Source organism: Aulonocara stuartgranti, assembly GCF_965226115.1.
Source record: "Aulonocara stuartgranti genome assembly, chromosome: 12".
Taxonomy (NCBI): domain Eukaryota; kingdom Metazoa; phylum Chordata; class Actinopteri; order Cichliformes; family Cichlidae; genus Aulonocara; species Aulonocara stuartgranti.
In genome coordinates this window covers 5,268,053-5,290,000 of record NC_138948.1, presented here as the reverse complement: position 1 = coordinate 5,290,000, position 21,948 = coordinate 5,268,053, and the positions used below count along the sequence as shown (strand labels likewise).

The window sequence follows — 21,948 nt, the reverse complement described above, 5'->3', positions numbered from 1 at the left end:
CCTGAAGTCATGGCAACCATGCATTGTCATTTGCATTGCCACAATTCTTGTATCATGACCATATTTTAAAATTAAATGAATTTAATATACAGGCAAAGTTATAAAATTTTGTCACAGTCCAAACATCCACAGCCCAGACTGTAAAACGCTACAATTAGACCTTCATTATGGTGCCAGTTCTAAAAAGAGTGTGGGTGGAAGAGACCCAGGATGGACGTTTCCAAACTAAATACATAAAAAAGTGTATGCACGTCTAACCTTAAAACTCCCTCCCTCACCTCTCCTTCTGCTCCCAGTCCTGGTCCAAATTTGGCAATGCTGGTCTCTGCGAAAAGGCATTTCCTCCTGGGGATCGTGGCTCTGTGTAACTCTTGACTGCCGTTTGAGTCTGACAACATCACGGTTTTCCCACACGAAAAGAAAAACAAGCCCTGACATAACATGTTTTTGAATTAAGGGATCAAAGCTGTGAGAGCAGAGGCTTCGTGGGAGCCAAGCATGCCACCCAAAAATACTCTATGTGAGAAGGGGGGGGCTAGCCACCGTTAGGTTTTAGGAGGGCATTCAGAAATACGGTCACATACTCAGAAATAAGTGATGCAAATGAAGTGACGCACCTATCGTGCCTGCGGCGGCAGAGTTATCTGAAGCTGCGTCACTCGGTCGGGTTTAGGATCAGCATGTGCCCAAAAAAATGAGGCTCCCCAACTACATGAATATACTGAATGACCAGGGGGGTTTTTCTATCAGTGGATTTATTTCTTCCCTGATGCTGCATTGATGCAGGATTCATCAGGCTCAGACTGTGAAAGAGTGACTGAAAGAGCATGAGAGATCTTTTTAGACATGGATTCATCCCCACAGAGAATCTTTGAGACCTGCTCAAGAAGACTTTATGCACTGGGCTGAATCTCCAGTGCAATAAGTAGTAAACACAAAGACCACAACTTTTTTTCTATATACCTCTGCAATCCTCCTCCTGCCCATCACTAATACATCCAACCATGGTAGAATCGTCAGAGTATTTCTGCAGCGGCATGAACGGAAGCTGTGCTGAGAGTCTGAGGCATACAGGATGAGAAGGAAGATGGAAAGAGAGCAGATGTGAAATAAAGATATAGCCAATGCAAAAGAGCCTTAAACTTGCATCCTTTCTCATGGTCTGCAGGGCGTAACTCCTCTGCAGAAAGAAGTCAGACTGTGTAGTTTATGGTATACAACCCTACTTCTCACTTGATTTCTGATCTTGGCAAACACTTTCCTGATGGGGCTACGGGTTCATTCACTGGTTTAACACCTTCTTTAAAACAACAGTGTTCGTTTTGTTAATCATGGTCCCGTTAAGACTAAAGGAGATGATAAACGGAGGCATGATTTAAGGTGTGGCTACAATGTAACTGAAAAATCGTCACTATAGTCCTGTTTAGGTATCCTCATTTTCTCAATTGGCTCCACCACTCACTCATCTAATTTCACAACACAAAGAGGGTGACAGCAGCTGGATCGGTGATATTGGCAACTTTCAAAAAGTTTGGGCATAAAACAAAAAATATGTGATATAAGCAGGGAGACTGTTTTGATATGATTCAGTCCTTTTCTGGTCAATTTTAATGCTTCTTATTGATCAAGATCCATTTACATAATCACAGAATGTTCTCTGCGCTTTGTTTTTATCATCATAAACCAACTTCTGTACTAAAACGTCCATGTATTTGTGCTGAAGTAAACAGATCACACAAATCAAAGAAACGTCACTTAAACAATCCCACATTGTATAAGATGTTGACAGTACTCTCCCCCTATCAATATCTTTTTTGTGAGCCTAATCAATCGCAAACACAAACAGTCCCTTCATGTGAGCGCAGTCAGCCAATTAGCTTGGCACAGAAGAACAACAGTGACATGAGCCAAATAAAGCATGACTCTCCTCTGAGAAACAAACTGTAGACGGAGTCGGAGAAAGCTCAGCATGTGGGGGAATTACATTCATCATATCTGGGTTGACTCAGTAACCAAATTGTCCAGTCACACAGTAAGAAATCACTGATTATGTTTGTCCTTTAGAAAAAACATTTTTTTACATGCTTTGTTTTATAGTTGAGGGGGAAAGCTTAAACAAGCAGAGGATGCAGCTTTTTTTTTAGTTTAAATGTTTAAAATATCAAAAGGCAAAAAAAAGATTGAATTTTCAAATAAATCTTATATTTACAGTACCTCTGTGGCCTGTGTCTAATTGATACCATTTCTTTGTCTATAATGAAGAAAAACTAAACAGTAACTATTGAAATATCACGACTATGAGTGAAGTACACGTGCTGGGGGCGTGTTCATGGTCACACTGAGCAGGTGTGCATGCAGGAATCTAATCCAGCGAAAAATCACCACTGATCCATCCCAAATAACTACTGAGCAGACTCCGACTCCAAAAATGCAACGTGGCAGTTTCCATAAGCTTCATTTTTGTACAGTGGGAGGAACTGGAGCGAAGTCATCCATCTTTTTCTTTAAAACAATCACAGCCGCTGACACAGAAGAATTGCATGCTAAACAGTAAACTACTGTCTTAAGTGGATAAGGTCAGCTAGGGCCCCAGTCACATAGGCCTAGAGACTGGTCAGCTACGCCCTGGCAACCTGCAGTTGCTAGGGAAAAATGTGTATTCCCTGACTGTTTGCGAGTGGAGGTTACTGGATGTCGTCAGGTGAAATTTGTTGCAATTAGCATGGTAAACTGCACCAGCGTCTGACTCACTGAGGTCTCACTCCTCCATCCTCCTGTGGATGGAAAGGGGCTTAAATTACTTTATAACCTTAGCTAATAAAGTAACCATTATCAAATTTGCATAACACAGCAAATGGACTGATTCTTATATAGCACTTTTCTAAGAGCTATATAAGAACGAGTGCTGAAAGCACTTTGCTCTAAGACTGCAGGCTTACTTGCTTCCAGGTCCCTCTACTGTGGAATCAGCACCCAGTTTGGATTCGGGAGAGAGTCACACTCTCTACTTTTAAGATTAGAATTAAAACTTTTCATTTTGATAAAACATATAGTTAGGGCTGAATCAGGTGGCCCCTTAATGCTCACTTGGTTATGCCGCAATACGTCTAGGCTGCTGAGTGTTTCTGTTTCACTCACTCATTAGTTATTATTAATTTCTGATACTCTTCCACAGCATGTCTTTGTCCTGTTTTCCTTCCTAACCAGTCGCAGCAGATGGCCCCGCCCCTCCCTGAGTCTGGTTCTGCTGGAGATTTCTTCCTGTTAAAAGGGAGTTTTTCCTTCCCACTGTCATCAAAGCGCTTGCTCATAGGGGGTCATATGATTGTTGGGGTTTTCTCTGTTTACTTTGTATTGCTGTAGAGTCTTCACTTTATATTATAAAGACCCTTGAGGCGACTGTTGTTATGATTTGGTGCTATATAAATAAAATTGAACTGAATTGAACTGAAATGAAATGAAAGTGATAGCTGGCTGACTACGAGTAGCTTTCTGCTTTACTAACATTATCACTCTATGATACTAAATTATTAATTTTAGCAAGAAAAAAAAAGATGTATACCAAACATAGCATATATGTATGCAGCTTGCATGCTCCCCCGCAGTCCAAAAGTCTGCTTTTTATGAGCCTCTCCGTGTTAGTCGTGTGATGGACTGCTCCCTGCACCTCACTCCGGGAGCTGGGAGAGATTCCAGCCAGAAGCAGTTAAGAAAACTAATGATTAGATGGTCTGAGATTCCAAAGTTATCAGTTTGGGAGACAAGTATTAAGTGTGTGTCACATTCAGTTAAGTTGGCAGAGCACAAGCACCAGAGATTATTTCTTTTTAAACAGACAAGAGCTACAACTTTTAATGTAAAGCAAATATTATTCTCAAAACAGGTTAATAAGTGCAGTTTTTCCACATTTTCCACATTTCTTCAGTCTGTTGTTTATATGAACAGTGCAAGTTCAAGTGTCTCTTAAAAAAAAAAAGGTCCAAATACTCCACATGTAGAATAAAAAGTAAACTAAAAATTTGCTTATGTATTATTTCTTTATATAATGGTAGTGCAATTTATTTCTAAAAAAGTAAATTACTGGTCATTTCTGTGCAGTTTTCAAACTTTGCAAAGTCATCCGGTGAGAAGATAGATGGCTCGCTGTGCAACGTTTGAATTTCTTACTCTTTATACCAAATCTGTTGTAAAACCATAAAATTGCAGCATATTGCATCCAGTAAAGGCTTTCCTACTGCACTAGTAGTGCAGTTCAAAGAATGTCATAATATGCAGTGCATATACTATATATAGACAGATAGAATCATTTGTGCTGAAGATACAGTCTAGTGGACTTTTGGATGGTGGCAGGAAGTTCAACCCGAAAATGAAAACCTTGAATAAACTGGTTGCACTCCAGTTGCACTCCAATGCTTCGTTCACAGTTGTTAAGGAACTAATAACTAACCTCAGCTAGCTTAGATTTTTCCAACATTACTACAATATGGAGCATTTAAAGGATTTTGCATATCAAATCAATCCCAAACCACATAAACAGAAAATCTCTTTTTAATAATCAGACAATTACACCTCTATTTACAATAATGTTCAGCAGGTTTTCAAAGTTCGGGTCACAAGCTGAGAAGCAAACAGTTCAACCAGAGTAACAACATTAAAAGCCCTTCATTCAGATTTTTTTCTGCTACCACTAGTGATTTGTTGTTCGAGGGGAAGCTGGAAGTTGCATCACACCCACTCCCACAGATGAGCAGCACTGCGAGGCTTTCAAGGAAAATATCAGGACTTCAAAAGATCTGCATGTTATTAACATATCTGTTTTTTGCACATGGAACTCGTCAACGTAATCATACGACTTCTAATGACAAAAATGTCACTTTTGGCAGATGAATGTGATCTTTTCCTGACAGCAGGAAAAGGAGAAGGTCATTCCTGTTTCCTGAACTCGTTGCCATCATCAAAAAACAGAGTGATCCATCTGTGTTATGCAACAGTATTTAGAAGACAAGAAGCACAGTCAGTAAATTTCTCTCAGTAGCATCATGAGACAGACGCACTGATCCAGACTGAACCAGAATCATGCAGGTAAAGTCTGACGATGAAGCATCCTTTGCAATAAATAAACCGGAGCGTCCGACATGTCAACATTTTACATTTCAAAGCAGATTCTGTAGACAGAACGCCACGAAATAGCACGACACAGAAAAATATGCTAAAAATCTAAACAGAACATTTCAGGGACGTCTCCAGAAAGTCCTGCAGCTGAACCCTGAACCCTGACATCAGTCTGACCTCTGGCGCCTCAGCCCCCGTGGTGAAAAGGCATGTTTGTGTTTCTATTGGGAAAACTAAACACTGGTTAAAGTCACAATGAAATAAAAAGAGTAGTAATGATAATGATTTTAACAGTGTCACGTTTCTCTCGTTGAAACATTTTATAGTTCTCATTTATTTCCATGCACACTGTGAGAACATAATTAACAGTAAAACGACCAAATGGACATAAAAATATTTAAGACATCAAAGACAATAAAACCGCATGTATACTCAGAGTATATGTGAACTAAAGTATTATTAAGAGCATGTTTCTTCAGAAAAATGTTATTTGTCAATTACACACAGCACATTTACTCAAAAACAGCAGGCAAGCTGAAGTTTAGACTATAAATATACGATGGATACAACCATAGGGACTCAGTTTTTTTGGGTCTGCATGTTAAGACTAACTCTTGAGCCTGGAGTGATTCTATTTGGGAGTCGGGGTAGAGCGGTAAACACAGACACCTGCTAATTAGTGTTAATTAACAGACAAATAAAATGCTAGAATCTCACCACAACTGAAGCACAAACTTCTTGGACAGTCTGCAAACTATATCATTTGTCAGATTATTCCATTACAAACATTCTTAAAGGCACCAACTCTGCATACACAGCTTAGGGTGAGTTCAATGAATCAAGCAGCTGTACAAATTAACGTTACAGGAGCTAATTCTAATCAGAATTTGTAAGATCATAAAGTTATTAAAGTTTGCAAATTGATTCTGAAATTGAGGCGCTGCAGTATTGTCTTACTGGCAAGTTCTGGGTTCAAATTTACTGGTCAGCTAGAGGCCTACCTGTGTGGTCTGCATGCTCCCTCACAGTCCAAAGGTGGGCTTTATGTGTTAACTAGTGATTTTAAACTTGCCACAGACATGCCTCTCTGTGTTAGACTGCTCCCTGCACCTCACTCTATGGAGGCTGAGAAGCACTTAAGAAAACTGATCACCAAGTAATTGCATGCATATGCAGCAACTGTATTATTACTGGGAGGTGGCTGAGGTTTTTAACAGACAAGAGATACAACCTATAAAGCTACTGTCAAGCAAGTATCTTATTAGGCCTACTGTTATCTTTGATTACACATGACAACAGTCCTAAAGTTTAAAAAAAAAAAAAAAAAAAGAATCGAGACAAATGGAAAATGCAGTTACTTAAAACCACCTGTGACCAGTAAGTAATCACAGCAGGCTAAATAATCCAGTGCTTTATGTGAACATTGATAATCGTGACTCGGTGTGCTCTAACTATTAAGGTCTTTATCTTCGAGCTGAAAGTGAGAAATAAACTCCTTGCTCCCCTGTGCACAGAGGTGGAGAGCAGCTATGTAGCATCTCTGGATCAAGTGAAATTTCGTGCCCGGAGCCATGTTTAACAACCTTTTTTGCAACCATATTACAAAATTAGCAACTGGCAAACATTAGCATTAACAGCTTGGCCCATTCCAGTATCTCAGACAGTTTTCCAATTCAGCATCATCATTTCTCCTTTACTTTAAGAACCGTCTCCAGCAGTGAAAGCTACTTTTACATTTTATTTTTTTGGTGCTATTTTGATTTCTTTTCTTTGCATGAGCACAGTTTCTATCTGACAGCTGTTGATGTTCGTGACAAGAATCTTTCAGAAGCTTTCAAATGCTTTAGCTTCTATTTGTGGTCCGATTCGCTCAAGAAAGGATCTTGTGGTACAAATTACATGAAACAAATGTGTCCAGGAAACCATTTTGCATTCTGTCGATGGTGTTATTCTCGTTACTGTTTCAAATTTACAATGAGCCATTACAGGAATGTGACTTCATGTTTTAGCTTTGTGGGGTTACTGCTCGAGTATAACTGCAAATATTTCAAAGTAAAAGGCTTGTTAAGAAATGGACAGACTTTTATTGTAACTATTTCAAATTAAAGTATCCCCAGGTGTTATATGTATGTTATGATTTATTCTCTATCATATTTAAGGTTTTGGTTCATATACTGTTGGTGGGGTGGATACTGGGTTTGACAACCATTCACATTTACACAAATGTGTGCATTATAAAAAGAGGAAAAGCTCAATATGATTTCACACTTCTGCCCAATAAGAGAGTTATTACTTCCTATTAGCTTAAGGCAACGTTGTATTTCAGTTGAAACAGTTGTTACCTGAAAACCATCACTTATGCTGGAGAAAAAGAGAAATAAAAGCTTGCCTTTCTTTGTGCTTGCTTTAAATAAAAGGCCTGTTTCGTTCGGCATCTGAGGTTATTAACAGCACCGGACACTATTCAAATAAACACAGTAAAAGCACTTGCTAATACAAACTGTGGCTAGCTTGTTTGAACACTCGTGTAGTTTCTCATTCACAAAGAATGCAGTACATGGCACACCCTCATTTTGGCTCATTTAAAGCTCTGTTTATTAATGTGAGCTCTTCTAAATGAGCCAATAAATTAATTAAAACAAAACAAAAAAAAAAACACTACGAACTATAGCCAAGTACAGCCAGTGCAGTTTGGATTTTCATTCAGTTTTGCAAGCAATTTTCATGAAAACATACATTTCTTTTAAATGCATATGATAAAAAACTTGAAAAAGTTTGATTCTACCTTTGAGAACAAACCAGCTAAATCCCAGAAAGACAGTAAGTAAACATGTGTGGCTTCTGGTCTAATACTCTTATGCATGAAATACTTGTAATGTTTTTTTTGTTTGTTTTTTGCCATCTAGGGGTGGCATATGAAGCAAAATGACTTTACAACAACACTTCCACATTCAGCTGTTCTCCAAAGATCACCCACCCACTCACCTGCTCTGAAATGACTGACAAGTAAAGGAACAGGTTCCCAGAATTCTGTGCAAATGTTCATCAAGACCATCGATGAGTTTTTGTTTATTCTTTAAAAATTTTTGAAGACTGCAGTCACCTTCCACTTTGCATATCCATCCTACTTGTGCAAGTCACTGTGACACCCAACCATCCTTCTACTTCTGTTGTTTAATGGTCACTGGCAAATAGCAAACACGTGGGAAAATGGATAAATTACCGGCACCTTCCTATCATTATTAAACCTATTCCATTCCCTCTTCTTTGTCCAACTACAATAAAGTCAAATTGTCAAGATGCTTTCAGAAATTTCATTGTGACTTTAAAAACAAGTCCTGCGAGTTTTTAAACGCAGCATACAAAGAAATGCTTTGCCTTCTACTCAACACTAAATTATTTTTTATTTAAATGGCTCCAATCCGGAGGTGCAGCATGTCAGACCTCTGTGGCAAATAAATAATCTTAAAAAGCTTCTACTGATCCACAAGATCATCTGGTATCCCGCAGGTCTACAATAAATCAATAAAACCCCCGAAGTTAGCCATTGTTTAAATATTGATACTCTACGTGTATTTACATGAAACCAAAGAACAAAAAACAGAAAAAATAGAAACACACTCATTGGCTCTCAGAAACAGGCTTTGACCCCTGACACGGCGAGGTCGGGCTCGTAAAGCTGGGTGATATCCCTCTTGCTGGAAGAGGGCAGAAACACGAGAAATAAAGTTAGCTGAAACCAGATGTTAGGATCCTGACAGACAGCTGATTCATTATCGACACCGACTGCACTACAAGTCATGAGCTGATTACCTTACAATGTGCCTTTTGATTTAAAAGACCTGTACTCTGTCAGCTGAGATCAAAGGCAGACAGCACAGAGGCTTACAAAAAGAACCGCTGATAAACCTGAGGATGAAACACAAGAATAAATCATATCATCTATTGTTTCTTTAACAAGGATTCTTGTCTGCTGGCAGAAAAACTTTCCAGGCCATGTTTAAAAAGTAATGCTAACTTTTTCATGTGAAATCCGATGCGTTTTCAGATTTTGAGCTTCTCACTAACACCCGAGAGAAAAATCCTCTTGATAAAACACACACAAGCTCCTAAATCTTCTTAATCTCTGGGAAATAAGTCCATCTGTTGTGCATTTTGAACCCACACACGAGCCGATGAAGTGACGATTTTAAGGTGAATGATTTTTCCTACACTCGTTGGCATCTGGAGTTCCCCAAAGGAAACAGATCAGAAGTCTGCTTCAAGTGTTTTAACATTTTTTGCAACACATACTTCCACCCTGAAAGAACCAAGACAAATTACAGATTTACAGTCAGGCTTGAAAAGATTAATAAATTATTTTTTGCATCTCAGTGGATTGGGCAGCCCAGCTCACACTGTGCTATACTTTTTTGCATTTGGGAGTCATTGTTTATCAAATCCTCTGAACTTTCTTCATCAGTATCAAACTTATTATCTCTGTGTCATCAGCCTGCAGCCATGAAAGAGCAGAATCACACAGAGAGAATTTGAGAAAGTCCCAGCAGGAATGACACAGCCTCCTTTTTCCACAAAAATCATCCTCTTAAAACGGCCAGAAAGCTTCTGCACAAGCGCCTCCCTGTGCTCACCGCAGGACCAAAAAGACCTGTGTCATGCTACACAGTAGAGAGCAAAGCACACACAGGGGGCCGATGCCTCCAAAGCGACCGGAGCGAATCCATCCTAGTCAAAGCTCATCAGAGCTCACACTTGGCATCGGGGATCTGGTCTCAGGCTGACGGGGGCTGGAGCCTTTTTGGCCTCCGTGCAGCCATGGCAGGAAGGAAACAGTGGGCTAAAGAGGCGGCCGAGACCTTTACGGAAGACGCTGTTGGAGAGGCTGTAGATGAGACAATTACAGAAGCTGTTGCTGATTGCCAGCCATGTTGTGAGGAAGGACGCCACCTCGTGGTGATATAGGCCGGCGCTCTCTAGGAGGAAGTAGAGGATGTACGGCATCCACAGCACATAGAAGACACTGGTGATGCGGAAGAGCACCATGGCATAGCGTTTGTCCGGGCAGCCTTCGCAACGCTCTCCCCGCTCACCTTTATCACCCTCGGTCTGCGGGCTGAAGCGGGCTTGGCGTTGGGAGATCTCCCTTGTATGCTGCCGGCAGATCCGGAATATACTCCCATAGGTGAAGCAGACAGTAAGTGCAGCTGGTGCGTAGAGCAGCGCCACAATGAAGGTGCTAAATGCCGGGTTGGTTTTCCAAGAGAGTGCGCACCACTTAAATATGTCCCCATGATAACCTGGTTTCCCCCAGCGGAAAAACGATGGCAGGAAAATCAAAGCAGAGTAAACCCAAATGAGCACAATGCACACCCTCAGGCGGCATGGGGTGACCAGCGTGGTGTACGACAGCGGTCGTGTGATGGCGATGTAGCGGTCCACGCTGATGCAAGCTAGCGAGGCCATGGAAACACTCTTCAGCACAGAAACCATGTAGCCGAATCCCTTGCAGGTGAGCTCCTCATTCAGGCCTCGAAGGTAGTGGAGGAGGGACATCGAGGGCACGAGGCAGCTGACGCCCACCAGCAGATCAGCGTACGCCATGGTTTGGATAAAGTGGCTGGTGGTGTGGTGGTGCAGCAGCGGGGCACAATGGAAGACAAAGATCACCACCAGGTTGCCAGCGATGATGAGCACAGTGAGGAAGAGGATGACAACCACCTCCAGCACGCAGGTATCCATGCTGTGGGAGTAACCCATGGAGCCCAGCAGGCAGAACGAGGGAGAGCCGCTTTGGTTCGCATCAGAGGAAGAGTTCATGTTTGGACTGGAGAAGAGGGAGGGAGGAGAAGGGGGCAGTTTCAGCTCAACGCAGCCATCATCCTGTCATCCAAGTCTCTTTATTTTTTTAACCCTGAAGTTGCAGCTCCAAAAACAAAGCATGCCCCTGTTCTTCTATATCAGCATCTTTTCTCCCTCAGCGGGCAGCGAGCCTGTCCTTAAAGTAGCAGTAATCCATCGGTGCATGCAAAACGCAGCCAGCCACTGCTGCTGCTGCTGGGGGTGAAATATGTGCATGTGTGCAACCTCGAGAGGCAGAAAAAAAATGTCCCAATGTAGGACAAGAGATGCCCGTCTAGTGGTGCAGTGCAACCCGTCCTCCCCCCCACACAGCTGTTTATCATACCCCCCTCCCTTGACTACAAATCCCGAGGTAAGCACTGTTCTCCAGCGGGCAGGAACCAAACAATTCAAACATTGAAAAAATAAATAAAAAGAGCCATCCACTGGCACTCTTCAAATGCCGGCAAAAGGGTAAAAACAGGGAGAGGAAAACGATCCCAAAATTCCCAGCAGCTTCTGTGTGCCGGCACTGAATGCTTCCTCAGCAAAGAAAGTCAAGGCGGTCCAATCAAACGGCACATCTGAAGGTAGACGCCTCATCCGCGGGTCATTAAAACACAGATTTTCATGAGCAGACAGTGTCCTGGAATCCTGGAGGCAGGCAGGGCAAACATCCAAAGGTGATGGATAATGTCACTGGGAGCTCTTCTTGTCAGGCTCAGTGGCGGCTGGTCGACTTCCAGTGTGTGTGTGAAGATGGAGAGATGTGTAGTCATGAGTGTGAGAGACAGAGAGAGATGAAGGAGGTAGACGGTGAACTGCTTCTCCTTTCTGCTGTAGTGGCGATACAGTGATGATGCAGCGCTGCCACTGCTGCTGCTTTCCTCTCCTCCCCCTTCACTCACTCGCTCTCTCTCTCTCGCTCTAACACACACACACACTTTCCTTCCCTTTCCACTCATTTCACTCTCTCTCTCTCACACACACACACACACACACACACACACTTCGCTTCCCCTCCTCCTCCTCTGTCCGTTTAAATTTTTTACTTCTTTCTGCCTCCCAGTGTCCCCACTCTTACTGTACCACAATTACAGAACTGAGAAGGAAAAGTTTTTAAATAAGCTTCAGAGCAATTGAAATTTATTATATATACACAAGAAAATATCTAAAATCCATAAGAAACTCACAAATGTTAAGCAGAAATCATGATTATGGCCTGGTGCAAATTACATCGGTGTGAGGATCATTTGTTTTGTAAGGCATCTATTGGATTTTGTTGATGCTTGAAATTAAGGTTGTGAGACTTTGATTACATGGCTGCTTGATAGACTTCACATCCGCTAATGCGAGTCACCGAGGGAGATCTTTTAACAGTGTTTGTGGCAGACGTGTCATAAGAGAAAACACAGTAACGGGAAACGGACGATTAACTTCCAGAGGGTAGCGGGTTTGTTAAAAGCTTATTTTGCTCTTAATTTGAAGTTTTGAAATAAACTCCAAATTAAGAGAACAAAACCCATCATAAGATGCCTGCCAAGTGGTGACCTGCTTCAACTAAGAGTTTGGCTTGTAGTGTTGCTTCTTTTTAATTTTATTGAAGGAAGTAATAGGCACATATTTAGGCTTTCAGTAAAGACCACCCAAAGGTTTTTGCTTTATAAATAAAAAGCAGCTTAGCAGCAGGTGAAGCTGCCAACATTTAAAATAATAACTCCAGACACAACAACTGGGTAACATCCACCTTTGTTATGCAGTCCAAGTTTTTGCTACAGACACTAAAGCTCATCATTTTAACACTGGCACTGCCGAATAAGTCAAGGTACTCACTGCTGCACTGTTTAAACAATTTAATGCTACAATATACACTCACTGACCACTTCATTAATCGCACCTGGCTAGTACTGGGTTGGACCCTCCTATTGCTGTAAGAACTGCTTTGTGACATATAATGAAGTTCTTTTGAAGCATAAATTATTCATTACAGTCTTCATTTTCTCTAAACATCTTTCTCTGCTCTCTTTCTTCCTTTGGGTCCCTTTCAGCATTACTCTAACCCCCCTGCAGTTCTCTGTAAGCTTCATTTTCATGGACCTCCATTTTGCTCCTAACAGGAAGCTCCTCCCCCTTCCACATCTGCTACCCAATAAACATCAAGCAGGATCCCCTCTGTACAGAGACCATACTCAACCCAACCACATGCACTCCGCACTCTCCCCAGCAGCTACACCGATCACATATGAACTACATATGTGCTCAGAGGCACTGCAAGCATAAATGTGTGTAAACAACACACAAGACAGTTTCTAATGGATGATTAAAATTTCTACAGATGCACATGCTAAATGTAGAACAAACACAGGAAAAGATGAAAGGAAAATAGGGATGCAAGAGAAAGGAATAAAGACCGGCATGGAAAAAGGTGAAGCACAATAGACCTGATTTTTTGGACCCAAAACACAGAAATTACAATAGCATTTCAGAAAATCTGAATCCAGCTCTAAATCAGAATTCATTTTAGTCATAAAACTCTTTACATTTTATTTTACACTTAAATTATTGTTTATATTTAATCAAAAGGTATATTTTTAAAAAGTCCTATAAAATTACTAATTTGGCAAAATTTAAGTGAACTTACTCTGATGATGTCTGCTGTGTGAGCGGAATATCAAGAACACAAACTGATATGGTATAAAGCACCAAAAGAGAATACAAAGACAAGTGAAGCAATATCCAAATATTCTGGCGCAGCTCTACTATCTGCTTAAGCATTCAGAAAACAAACTAATCAACTAGTTAACCCACAAAGTTAAAAACAGTCAGTATGTATGAAAGATAATCTGAATTAATTGTTTGGCAGCCTTTTGTAAATTATCATTACTCTTAGAGTTCACATATAAGCAACATTTGCAACGCAGAAGAGTGTGCGTGTGTGTGCGCGTGCGTTTTCTTACTATCTTGGTGGGGACCAAAATCTGAAATTTACTATACTGGTGGGGACCAAACTCCAGGTCTCCACGAGGTTGAAGACATTTTTCCCACTTAAAATGTGTTTTTAATGTCCGGGTTACCCTACACCTAACCATAACCCAATTGTAAGTGATAGGCATTCCTTTTATGATGGCTAGGGTTAGGGTAAGCGGCTAGGGAAAGCATTATGTCAATGGGACGCCCCCACGAGGATAGCAAACCAGACGAAATACCACACCTGACATTAGAGAAGAATAGAATTAGAGTAGAATATAAGTGCACATTTGGAAAGATATTTCTTCATCTCATCTGTAATGTTTTCTTTCCTAAAGTTGTTTCTGTTAATGAGACATAAATGTGCCTTCATCCTGGAAATGACTGTTTCATTCTCACCTGAGCACTACTGAGGTTTTACTGTTTGAGCCACACACTGTGCATTATGGAATCTGGAAAGTCCAATCCTGGTTTCATGTTAAACTCCTAGGCTGCCCTCACCTTTTAGTTCTTTGTTGCTCACACCAAGTCACAAAAACGGAAATAAAATTTTGGACACAATGTAACTGCTCTGCATATTTGAAATGTTTTACCCACAAAATCTTTTCCACTTTTTTAAGATTCTCCTTGCTGCTTGTAACTGTCACACCAACACTTGCTCAGTTGTTTTTAGGCTACGGTACTATAAAATAAGAAGCCCATGTCCTATATGCGTCATTACCAAACCGTATAGTCTGCTGATTCCCCACATCAAACCAAAGCATCTCTTGTGATATTTGGTGCAGGAAGAACTGGAGGGGTCACCGCAAGAATGTCGGCTCCTTCCAGCCTAATGGTGGGGAACAGAGACATCATTCAGACACTGTTTGTTTTCCTGGTACCATATGGTGAGCACTAGCCACCATGTTAGTGTCTATTTTTGCTTTCATTTCCAGGTCAAGGGTCAGAGGTGCCACATCTGCCAGACTTGTGAGGCTGAATATCGAGGTACCTGAATAAGCACCCGCGTTATCTCAGTTGTAAAGTTGTTGTAAAACATCAATGTGAACACAGACATCAGCGCCTCGTGGGTGTTGCCAAGTCAACACAACAGCAGTAAACATCAGGCAGGCCGACGGGGGAAAGCCACCTTGTGACTGATTGTTTGGAAAAAAAGAGCTTGTTATCCTGAGCCCGCTGGAGGCCAATTTGAACATCAGCACATTTTTCTTTAATTATGAATGCAAAGTTGCTGTTGGACAGCACCATCAAAGACTTAAAAAACTACAGTGGTAAATGAACATGATTCATAGTTGGAGAGTACACACTACACTTCTTTGTCAGGTTACCCAACCAATACAGAGGGGAAAAAAAACTGGACTTCTTGCATAACAGCACAGACTTTGATTGCATTTATGATATATGAGAGAATAATGTGATCCGAAACGGCATCCAAGTTACTCACTTGGCATAAACAAGAGGAGAAAGAATTAGGCATAGGAGTTCAACAATTAACAGTAATATTACGTAATGTTTACAAGACTGATGAGACCTGCTATGATGGTTTGGAGACGATGAACATTGAACATCATTGAATAGCTCAGGTTTAGCAGTTTGAAGACAATATTAGAGTGCAAGGCTGGGATGTTTTGGACATGTGCATTGAGTATTTCTGCTTCAGTCACCTTTCTCACTCACTGTGTTAATAGACCTCTCTGCTGAATCAGATTTGTTATTAATCTCTGTCTCTCTTCCACAGCATGTCTTTTGTCTTGTCTTCCTTCTCTCACCCCAACTGGTCGCAGCAGATGGCCCCGCCCATCCCTGAGCCTGGTTCTGCCGGAGGTTTCTTCCTGTTAAAAGGGAGTTTTTCCTTCCCACTGTTGCCAAAGTGCTTGCTCATAGGGGTCATATGATTGTTGGTGTTTTCTATGTATGTAATGTTATAGGGTCTACATTACAATATAAAGTGCCTTGAGGCGACTGTTGTTGTGATTTCGGTGAAGTTTATTTATTTTGGTGTTGTATAAATAAAACTGAGTTGAATTGAAAATTGTTTCATGGAAACACAACTGAATTGAAAATAAAATATACAAAAACATTGTGTAACAAATTTGTCCTAAAAGTGTCTTAGAACTAAACAACCAAAAACAAACCCACTCAAATAATTAAGAATTCTGTCAACATCTTTGTTCAAAACTTTGAGTATATTTTTATTTATTAGGCTGATAATAAGCTGAAGTCATGTTTTTATACTCAATTTTGAGCCAGCACACTGGACCTCTCCTAGGAAGTCAGAAATTTAATTTCAACCACTAAAACAAATTTTTATGTTTAGAAATGCAAGCAAATAACTGTAATTTGAGATCTTAATTGAAAAAACAGTAATGTGCTTTACTTTTTCCCTCTGCTTTTTTGTAAGATAGTAAATTTGAAAATTACTGGATGATAAGAGTAATTATATTTTAGCATTAAAAACATACATATTCTAGAAACATAAGAAATTGTTTTAGTAATTACCAATACTGTTAATTTAGGGTAGCTTGACACCCTACATTGGGAGGTGTTCTATTTGGTGGGGGATTTGTTAAGCACTGTAAATAAAAACTGATTAGAAACTACAAAAAAACATAAATATGCACCAGGCTTCATAGATGTTCTTCTTTCTGTATTGAACAGGCCTGTCAGTACAGTTGCTGTGTCCGTGGATGCTTCTCTGCATGTATCAAACAGAGCCTGGTGCCTTGTTTTTCTGCAGACTTTTGATGGCATTACTCATCTTCTGTTGTTAGATTTATCCTTTGTGCATTGTCATATCCTGGGGCTGGAGATATATCTTCTTATATTGGCAGTGGTGGTATTATTTGATAGTCACAATACCAGTTTTGACCTTGTTTTTAAAACCTAACGACCCTGCAGTGTGGCGGTAAACATCACTCCTGAGTAACCCCCTGCTGCAGCTGACCTTTTAGTCTGCACTTGAGCTGTAACAGAGGCAGGAAAATTAGGTCAACCTTTGTACATTACCTCTCATCCACCCTTGTTTAACATCTCCTTACAACCTTTTTTTAAGCTGATGAAGGGAAGGCATACGCTGCTTATTATGATTAATCTTCTCAGTGTATACATTTCCTTTTTGGCAGGCACTGACCATAAGGAATATATTTATTTTGACAGAATGTTTAGGTTAATCATGGTCTTCAGTTGCTCCCTCTGATAGGTGAAGGTAGAACTGAAAGATAGAAAGAAAGACTCCAGTGTTTTAATATTTTTAAGTTAACTTTTTTGCAGATAATTGTTTAATTTGACATGAACCATGTACAGGGACAGAAAGGCACAGTAAGCAACAAGTGCAAAGTTGCCCTCATGTGATATGTTCTTTAATAATTCGGACAGTTAATGCCCTCAACCCAAGAGACTTCTTAGAAATCTGGCCCATGTGGCCTATGGGTTGTGATAACTTGGGACTCATTGGCTTCTTTGTTAGAGATTCTGGAAAATTGTGCAAGCCAACTTTCCAGATAATCACAGTTTTTACATGAATCATTTCAAGTCAGTTATTTCAAATAATCACAGAAACAAACCAAATGGGAGTAAATTATTGCTAAGTGTATCTAAATCTGGGTCAGCTTGTTTGTTGACCTAATTGCTGTGCATATTCATCAGTTTACAGTCTGGGTATGTGCTGACTTTCACTGTGGTTAGGCTGTTTTCTAATGATACTCAAGAAGGCCAGTGCAGAGGGCTGAAGCATTGTTTGCAGTTCAAAGTGTCACAGACATACGGCAAAAGACTATTCTTCTTTTCAATTCCCAAATGATTTATTATACAGATTAATGAGGACCTATCATGCTAATGTTTTTATTCTTGGAGTCTGCTAGAGTACCAATGCATGATTCAAAGCTGAAAATTATTATTATTTAATTATTATTTATCTTTTACTCAGTTCACCCTCTGTCAGAAACAAGATGTTTTAAGTTTCCTAACATCTCATTTAAAGCAACTGTCTTCTGATTGGCTGCCCTTCGTAATCAGACACAGGTGGGTTGGGCTTCTGTGCTTTAAATGTCAACATTATGGTTGTCCCATTTGTATGACACAAACTTGTCACAAAGTGTTTAGACAAGTCTGAGCCTTTGGCTAAGAAAGTTTACTTGTGCATACACTGAGATGATTATTGGCCTTATTTATGTGTGCATCCAGCATTGCGACAGGAAATGATGCCTGTTGTACAGGGTGGGCCATTTATATGGATACACCGTAATAACATGGGAATGGTTGGTGATATTAAAGTCCTGTTTGTGGCACATTAGTATATGTGAGGGGGCAAACTCCTCAAGATGGGTGGTGACCATGGTGGCCATTTAGAAGTCGGCCATCTTGGATACAACTTTTGTTTTTTTCAATAGGAAGAGGGCCATGTGACACATCAAACTTATTGGTAATGTCACAAGAAAAACAATGGTGTGCTTGGTTTCAATGTAACTTTATTCTTTCATGAGTTTTTTAAAAGTTTCTGACCACTTATAAAATGTGTTCAATGTGTTGCCCATTGTGTTGGATTGTCAATGCAACCCTCTTCTCCCACTCTTCACACACTGATAGCAACACCGCAGGAGAAATGCCAGCACAGGCATCCAGTATCCGTAGTTTCAGGTGCTGCACATCTCGTATCTTCACACCATAGACAATTGCCTTCAGATGACTCCAAAGATAAAAGTCTAAGGGGGTCAGATCGGGAGACCTTGGGGGCCATTCAACTGGCCCACAACGACCAATCCACTTTCCAGGAAACTGTTCATCTAGGAACTGCTCGGACCTGGCACCCATAATGTGGTGGTGCACCATCTTGCTGGAAAAACTCCGGGAACGTGCCAGCTTCAGTGCATAAAGAGGGAAACACATCATCATGTAGCAATTTCAAATATCCAGTGGCCTTGAAGTTTCCATTGATGAAGAATGGACCCACTATCGTTGTACCCCATATACCACACCAAACCATCACTTTTGTTGTTCCAACAGTCTTGGAGGGATCCATCCAATGTGGGTTAGTGTCAGACCAATAGCGGTGGTTTTGTTTGTTAACTTCACCATTCACATAAAAGTTTGCCTCATCACTGAACAAAATCTTCTGAGTGAACTGAGGGTCATGCTGCAGTAGCTGGAATTTGTAAGGGTACCATTTGTGAGTAGCTAATATCCACCGAAGGGATGTTCGACTAATGCCACTCTCCAGTGACATGCAGCTCTTGCTGAATGAAGCTAGGACAGCCACTGATGTTTCTTCATTAGTGAAAGTTTTCTTGCGTCCACATTTTGGCAAATCCAACACTGAACCAGTTTCACGAAACTTAGCAAGCAGTTTGCTAACTGTAGCATGGGAGATGGGTGGTCTCGTAGGGTGTCTTGCATTGAAATCTGCTGCAATGACCCGGTTACTGCATTCACTAGATATCAACACAATTTCGGTCCGCTTCTCACGTGTTAACCTCTTCGACATGTCAATGGTTGTGAACAAGAGAAACTTGTAAATAACTCATGAAAGAATAAAGTTATGTTGAAACCAAGCACACCATTGTTTTTCTTGTGACATTATCAATAAGTTTGATGTGTCACATGGCCCTTTTCCTATTGAAAAAACAAAAGTTGTATCCAAGATGGCCGACTTCTAAATGGCCAGCATGGTCACCACCCATCTTGAGGAGTTTGCCCCCTCACATATACTAATGTGCCACAAACAAGACTTTAATATCACCAACCATTCCCATGTTATTACGGTGTATCCATATAAATGGCCCACCCTGTACTTTTAAATACTCTAGAAACAACAAGTAAGCCTACAAGTGCGATAGCCAAGCACTCTAATGGGTTGATATGGTACTACAAGGTCATTACGATAAGATGGGGCCTGATTATTTAAGACCTTGTATGTGAGGAGCAGGATTTTGAATTCAATTCCGGATTTAACAGGAAGCCAATACAGGAGAAATATGGTCTCTCTTTCTAGTCCCTGTCAGTACTCTTGCTGCAGCATTTTGGATTAGCTGAAGGCTTTTCAGGGAGTTTTTAGGACATCCTGATAATAATGAATTACAGTAGTCCAGCCTGGAAGTAATAAATGCGTGAACTCGTTTTTCAGCGTCATTCTGAGACAGGATTTTTCTTATTTTAGAGATGTTGCGCAAATGGAAGAAAGCAGTCTTACATATTTGTTTAATATGTGCATTGAAGGACATGTCCTGGTCAAAAATGACTCCAAGGTTCCTCATTGTCTTACTGGAGGCCAAGGTAATGCCATCCAGAGTAAGAATCTGGTTAGATACTATATTTCTAAGATTTTAGGGCCAAGTACAATAACCTAAGCTTTATCTTAATTTGGAAGCAGAAAATTTGGTCATCCAGGCATTTATGTCCTTAAGACATTCCTGCAGTTTAACTAATTTGTGTGTGTTATCTGGCTTCATGGACAGATAGAGCTGGGTGTCATCTGCATAGCAGTGAAAATGTATGCTATGTCTTCTGATGATACTACCTAAGGGAAGCGTGTATAATGTAAACAGAATTGGTCCCAGCACTGAACCCTGTGGAACTCCATAATTAACCTCAATGTATAAAGAGGACTCTCCATTTAATTGAACAAATTGGAGTCTATTAGATAGATACAATGATACAAACCACTGCAGCACAGTACCTGTAATATCTACAGCATACTCTAATCGCTTTAATAGAATATTATGTTCAACGAATGCTGCACTAAGGTCTAGCAGGACAAGCACAGACACGAGTCCACTGTCCAAGGCCATAAGAAGATCATTTGCAACCTTCCCTAAAGCTTTTGTTGTGCTGTGATGAGCTCTGAATCCTGACTGAAACTCTTCAAATAACCCATTCTTCTGAAAATGATCTGTTAACTGTTTGACAACTACTCTTTCAAGGATTCTTGAGATCAAAAGAAGGTTGGAGATTGGCCTATAATTAACTAAGACAGCAGGATATCGATGCATTATTAATTTTAGTTTAGCTTTTATTAGTTTACCTTAGCTTTTTTCAGTTATTAGAATATGAAGCCTACTTGTCAGGGGCAGATTTTAGAGGTTCACAACAAAAACAATGCTGTGTAAACCCAGCTGATTCGCGGTCATGTATTCATCCTGAAGTAAACAAACACCAAAGCCTCACCAGCCTTTGACCAAACTGACCAAAGACTGAAACTAAAGGTATTTGCAGTACTGTTTTTAAATTGAATCTTATTAATACACATTATTGTTTAATCTAGTACTTTTTTCCCAGCATTCTAGTTTTTTGTTTGTTTGTTTTTATTTCAGCTAACCAAAGTGTTTCATCACACCTACTTTCAGTTTAGTTTTACATAACTGTAAAAATCATGAAAGGCATGTTATTAAAACTACCAAAGAAGGGCATCCTAGACCTCTCCATCCACATTAGCTGACCAGAGTCAGCATTGCACTCCAGCAGGAAGGGTTCAGATGGTGCAAACGATATGATGAACAAACCTTTGCTTTTCACAATATCCTTGAGGAATCTCAAGCATTGTCTGGAATCGATTGCATTTCTCTGCATCAACTTCAAAGACCTCAATTTAGTAAATGGTAAATAGACCGTTACTGCTATAGCACTTTTCTACCGCAAGTCTTGTTCACCTAGTCACACATAGTCGCACTTGCACCCTGACTCAGGCTTCATTATCTTCCCCAAGGATATCTTGACATGTATGCTAGATTTAACCATCCCATTGGTAGAAAACTCACTCTACTTCTTAAGCTATGGTCGCCCCATCTGACAATATTAATCTTATGAGCCAGTTTTACCAAAAGTTCAAGTGTAGCATCATCTTAGTTCACAGATTGACATTGACTGAGAATCAATCAAAGTAAGGATGGCTGTAGCTCAGGAGGTAGAGGAGGTCATCTGCTGATCGGAAGGTTGGTGATTTGATGTCTCCATATCTTTGGGCAAGATACTAACTCTAAGTTGCTCTCTGATGCATCCATTGGAGTGTGAATGTTAGTTTGAAAGCACATAAAAGCACTG

At 40.4% G+C, this 21,948-nt stretch overlaps 1 protein-coding gene and 1 long non-coding RNA gene across 3 annotated transcripts in view; both read right to left on the bottom strand.

The window, feature by feature from the left end:
• LOC309718390 overlaps nucleotides 1-21,948 on the bottom strand; it is a 69,526-nt gene that overhangs the window by 37,925 nt on the left and 9,653 nt on the right. The window lies entirely within an intron of this gene.
• Nucleotides 6,429-11,903, bottom strand: LOC309718298 (putative G-protein coupled receptor 21). The gene is made up of 2 exons (XM_082553386.1): nucleotides 9,131-11,903; nucleotides 6,429-9,021 (listed from the first exon to the last, which is right to left on the bottom strand). The coding sequence occupies exon 1, from the start codon at nucleotides 10,927-10,929 to the stop codon at nucleotides 9,859-9,861; it is 1,071 nt and encodes a 356-aa protein (XP_082409512.1). The 5' UTR covers nucleotides 10,930-11,903; the 3' UTR covers nucleotides 6,429-9,021; nucleotides 9,131-9,858.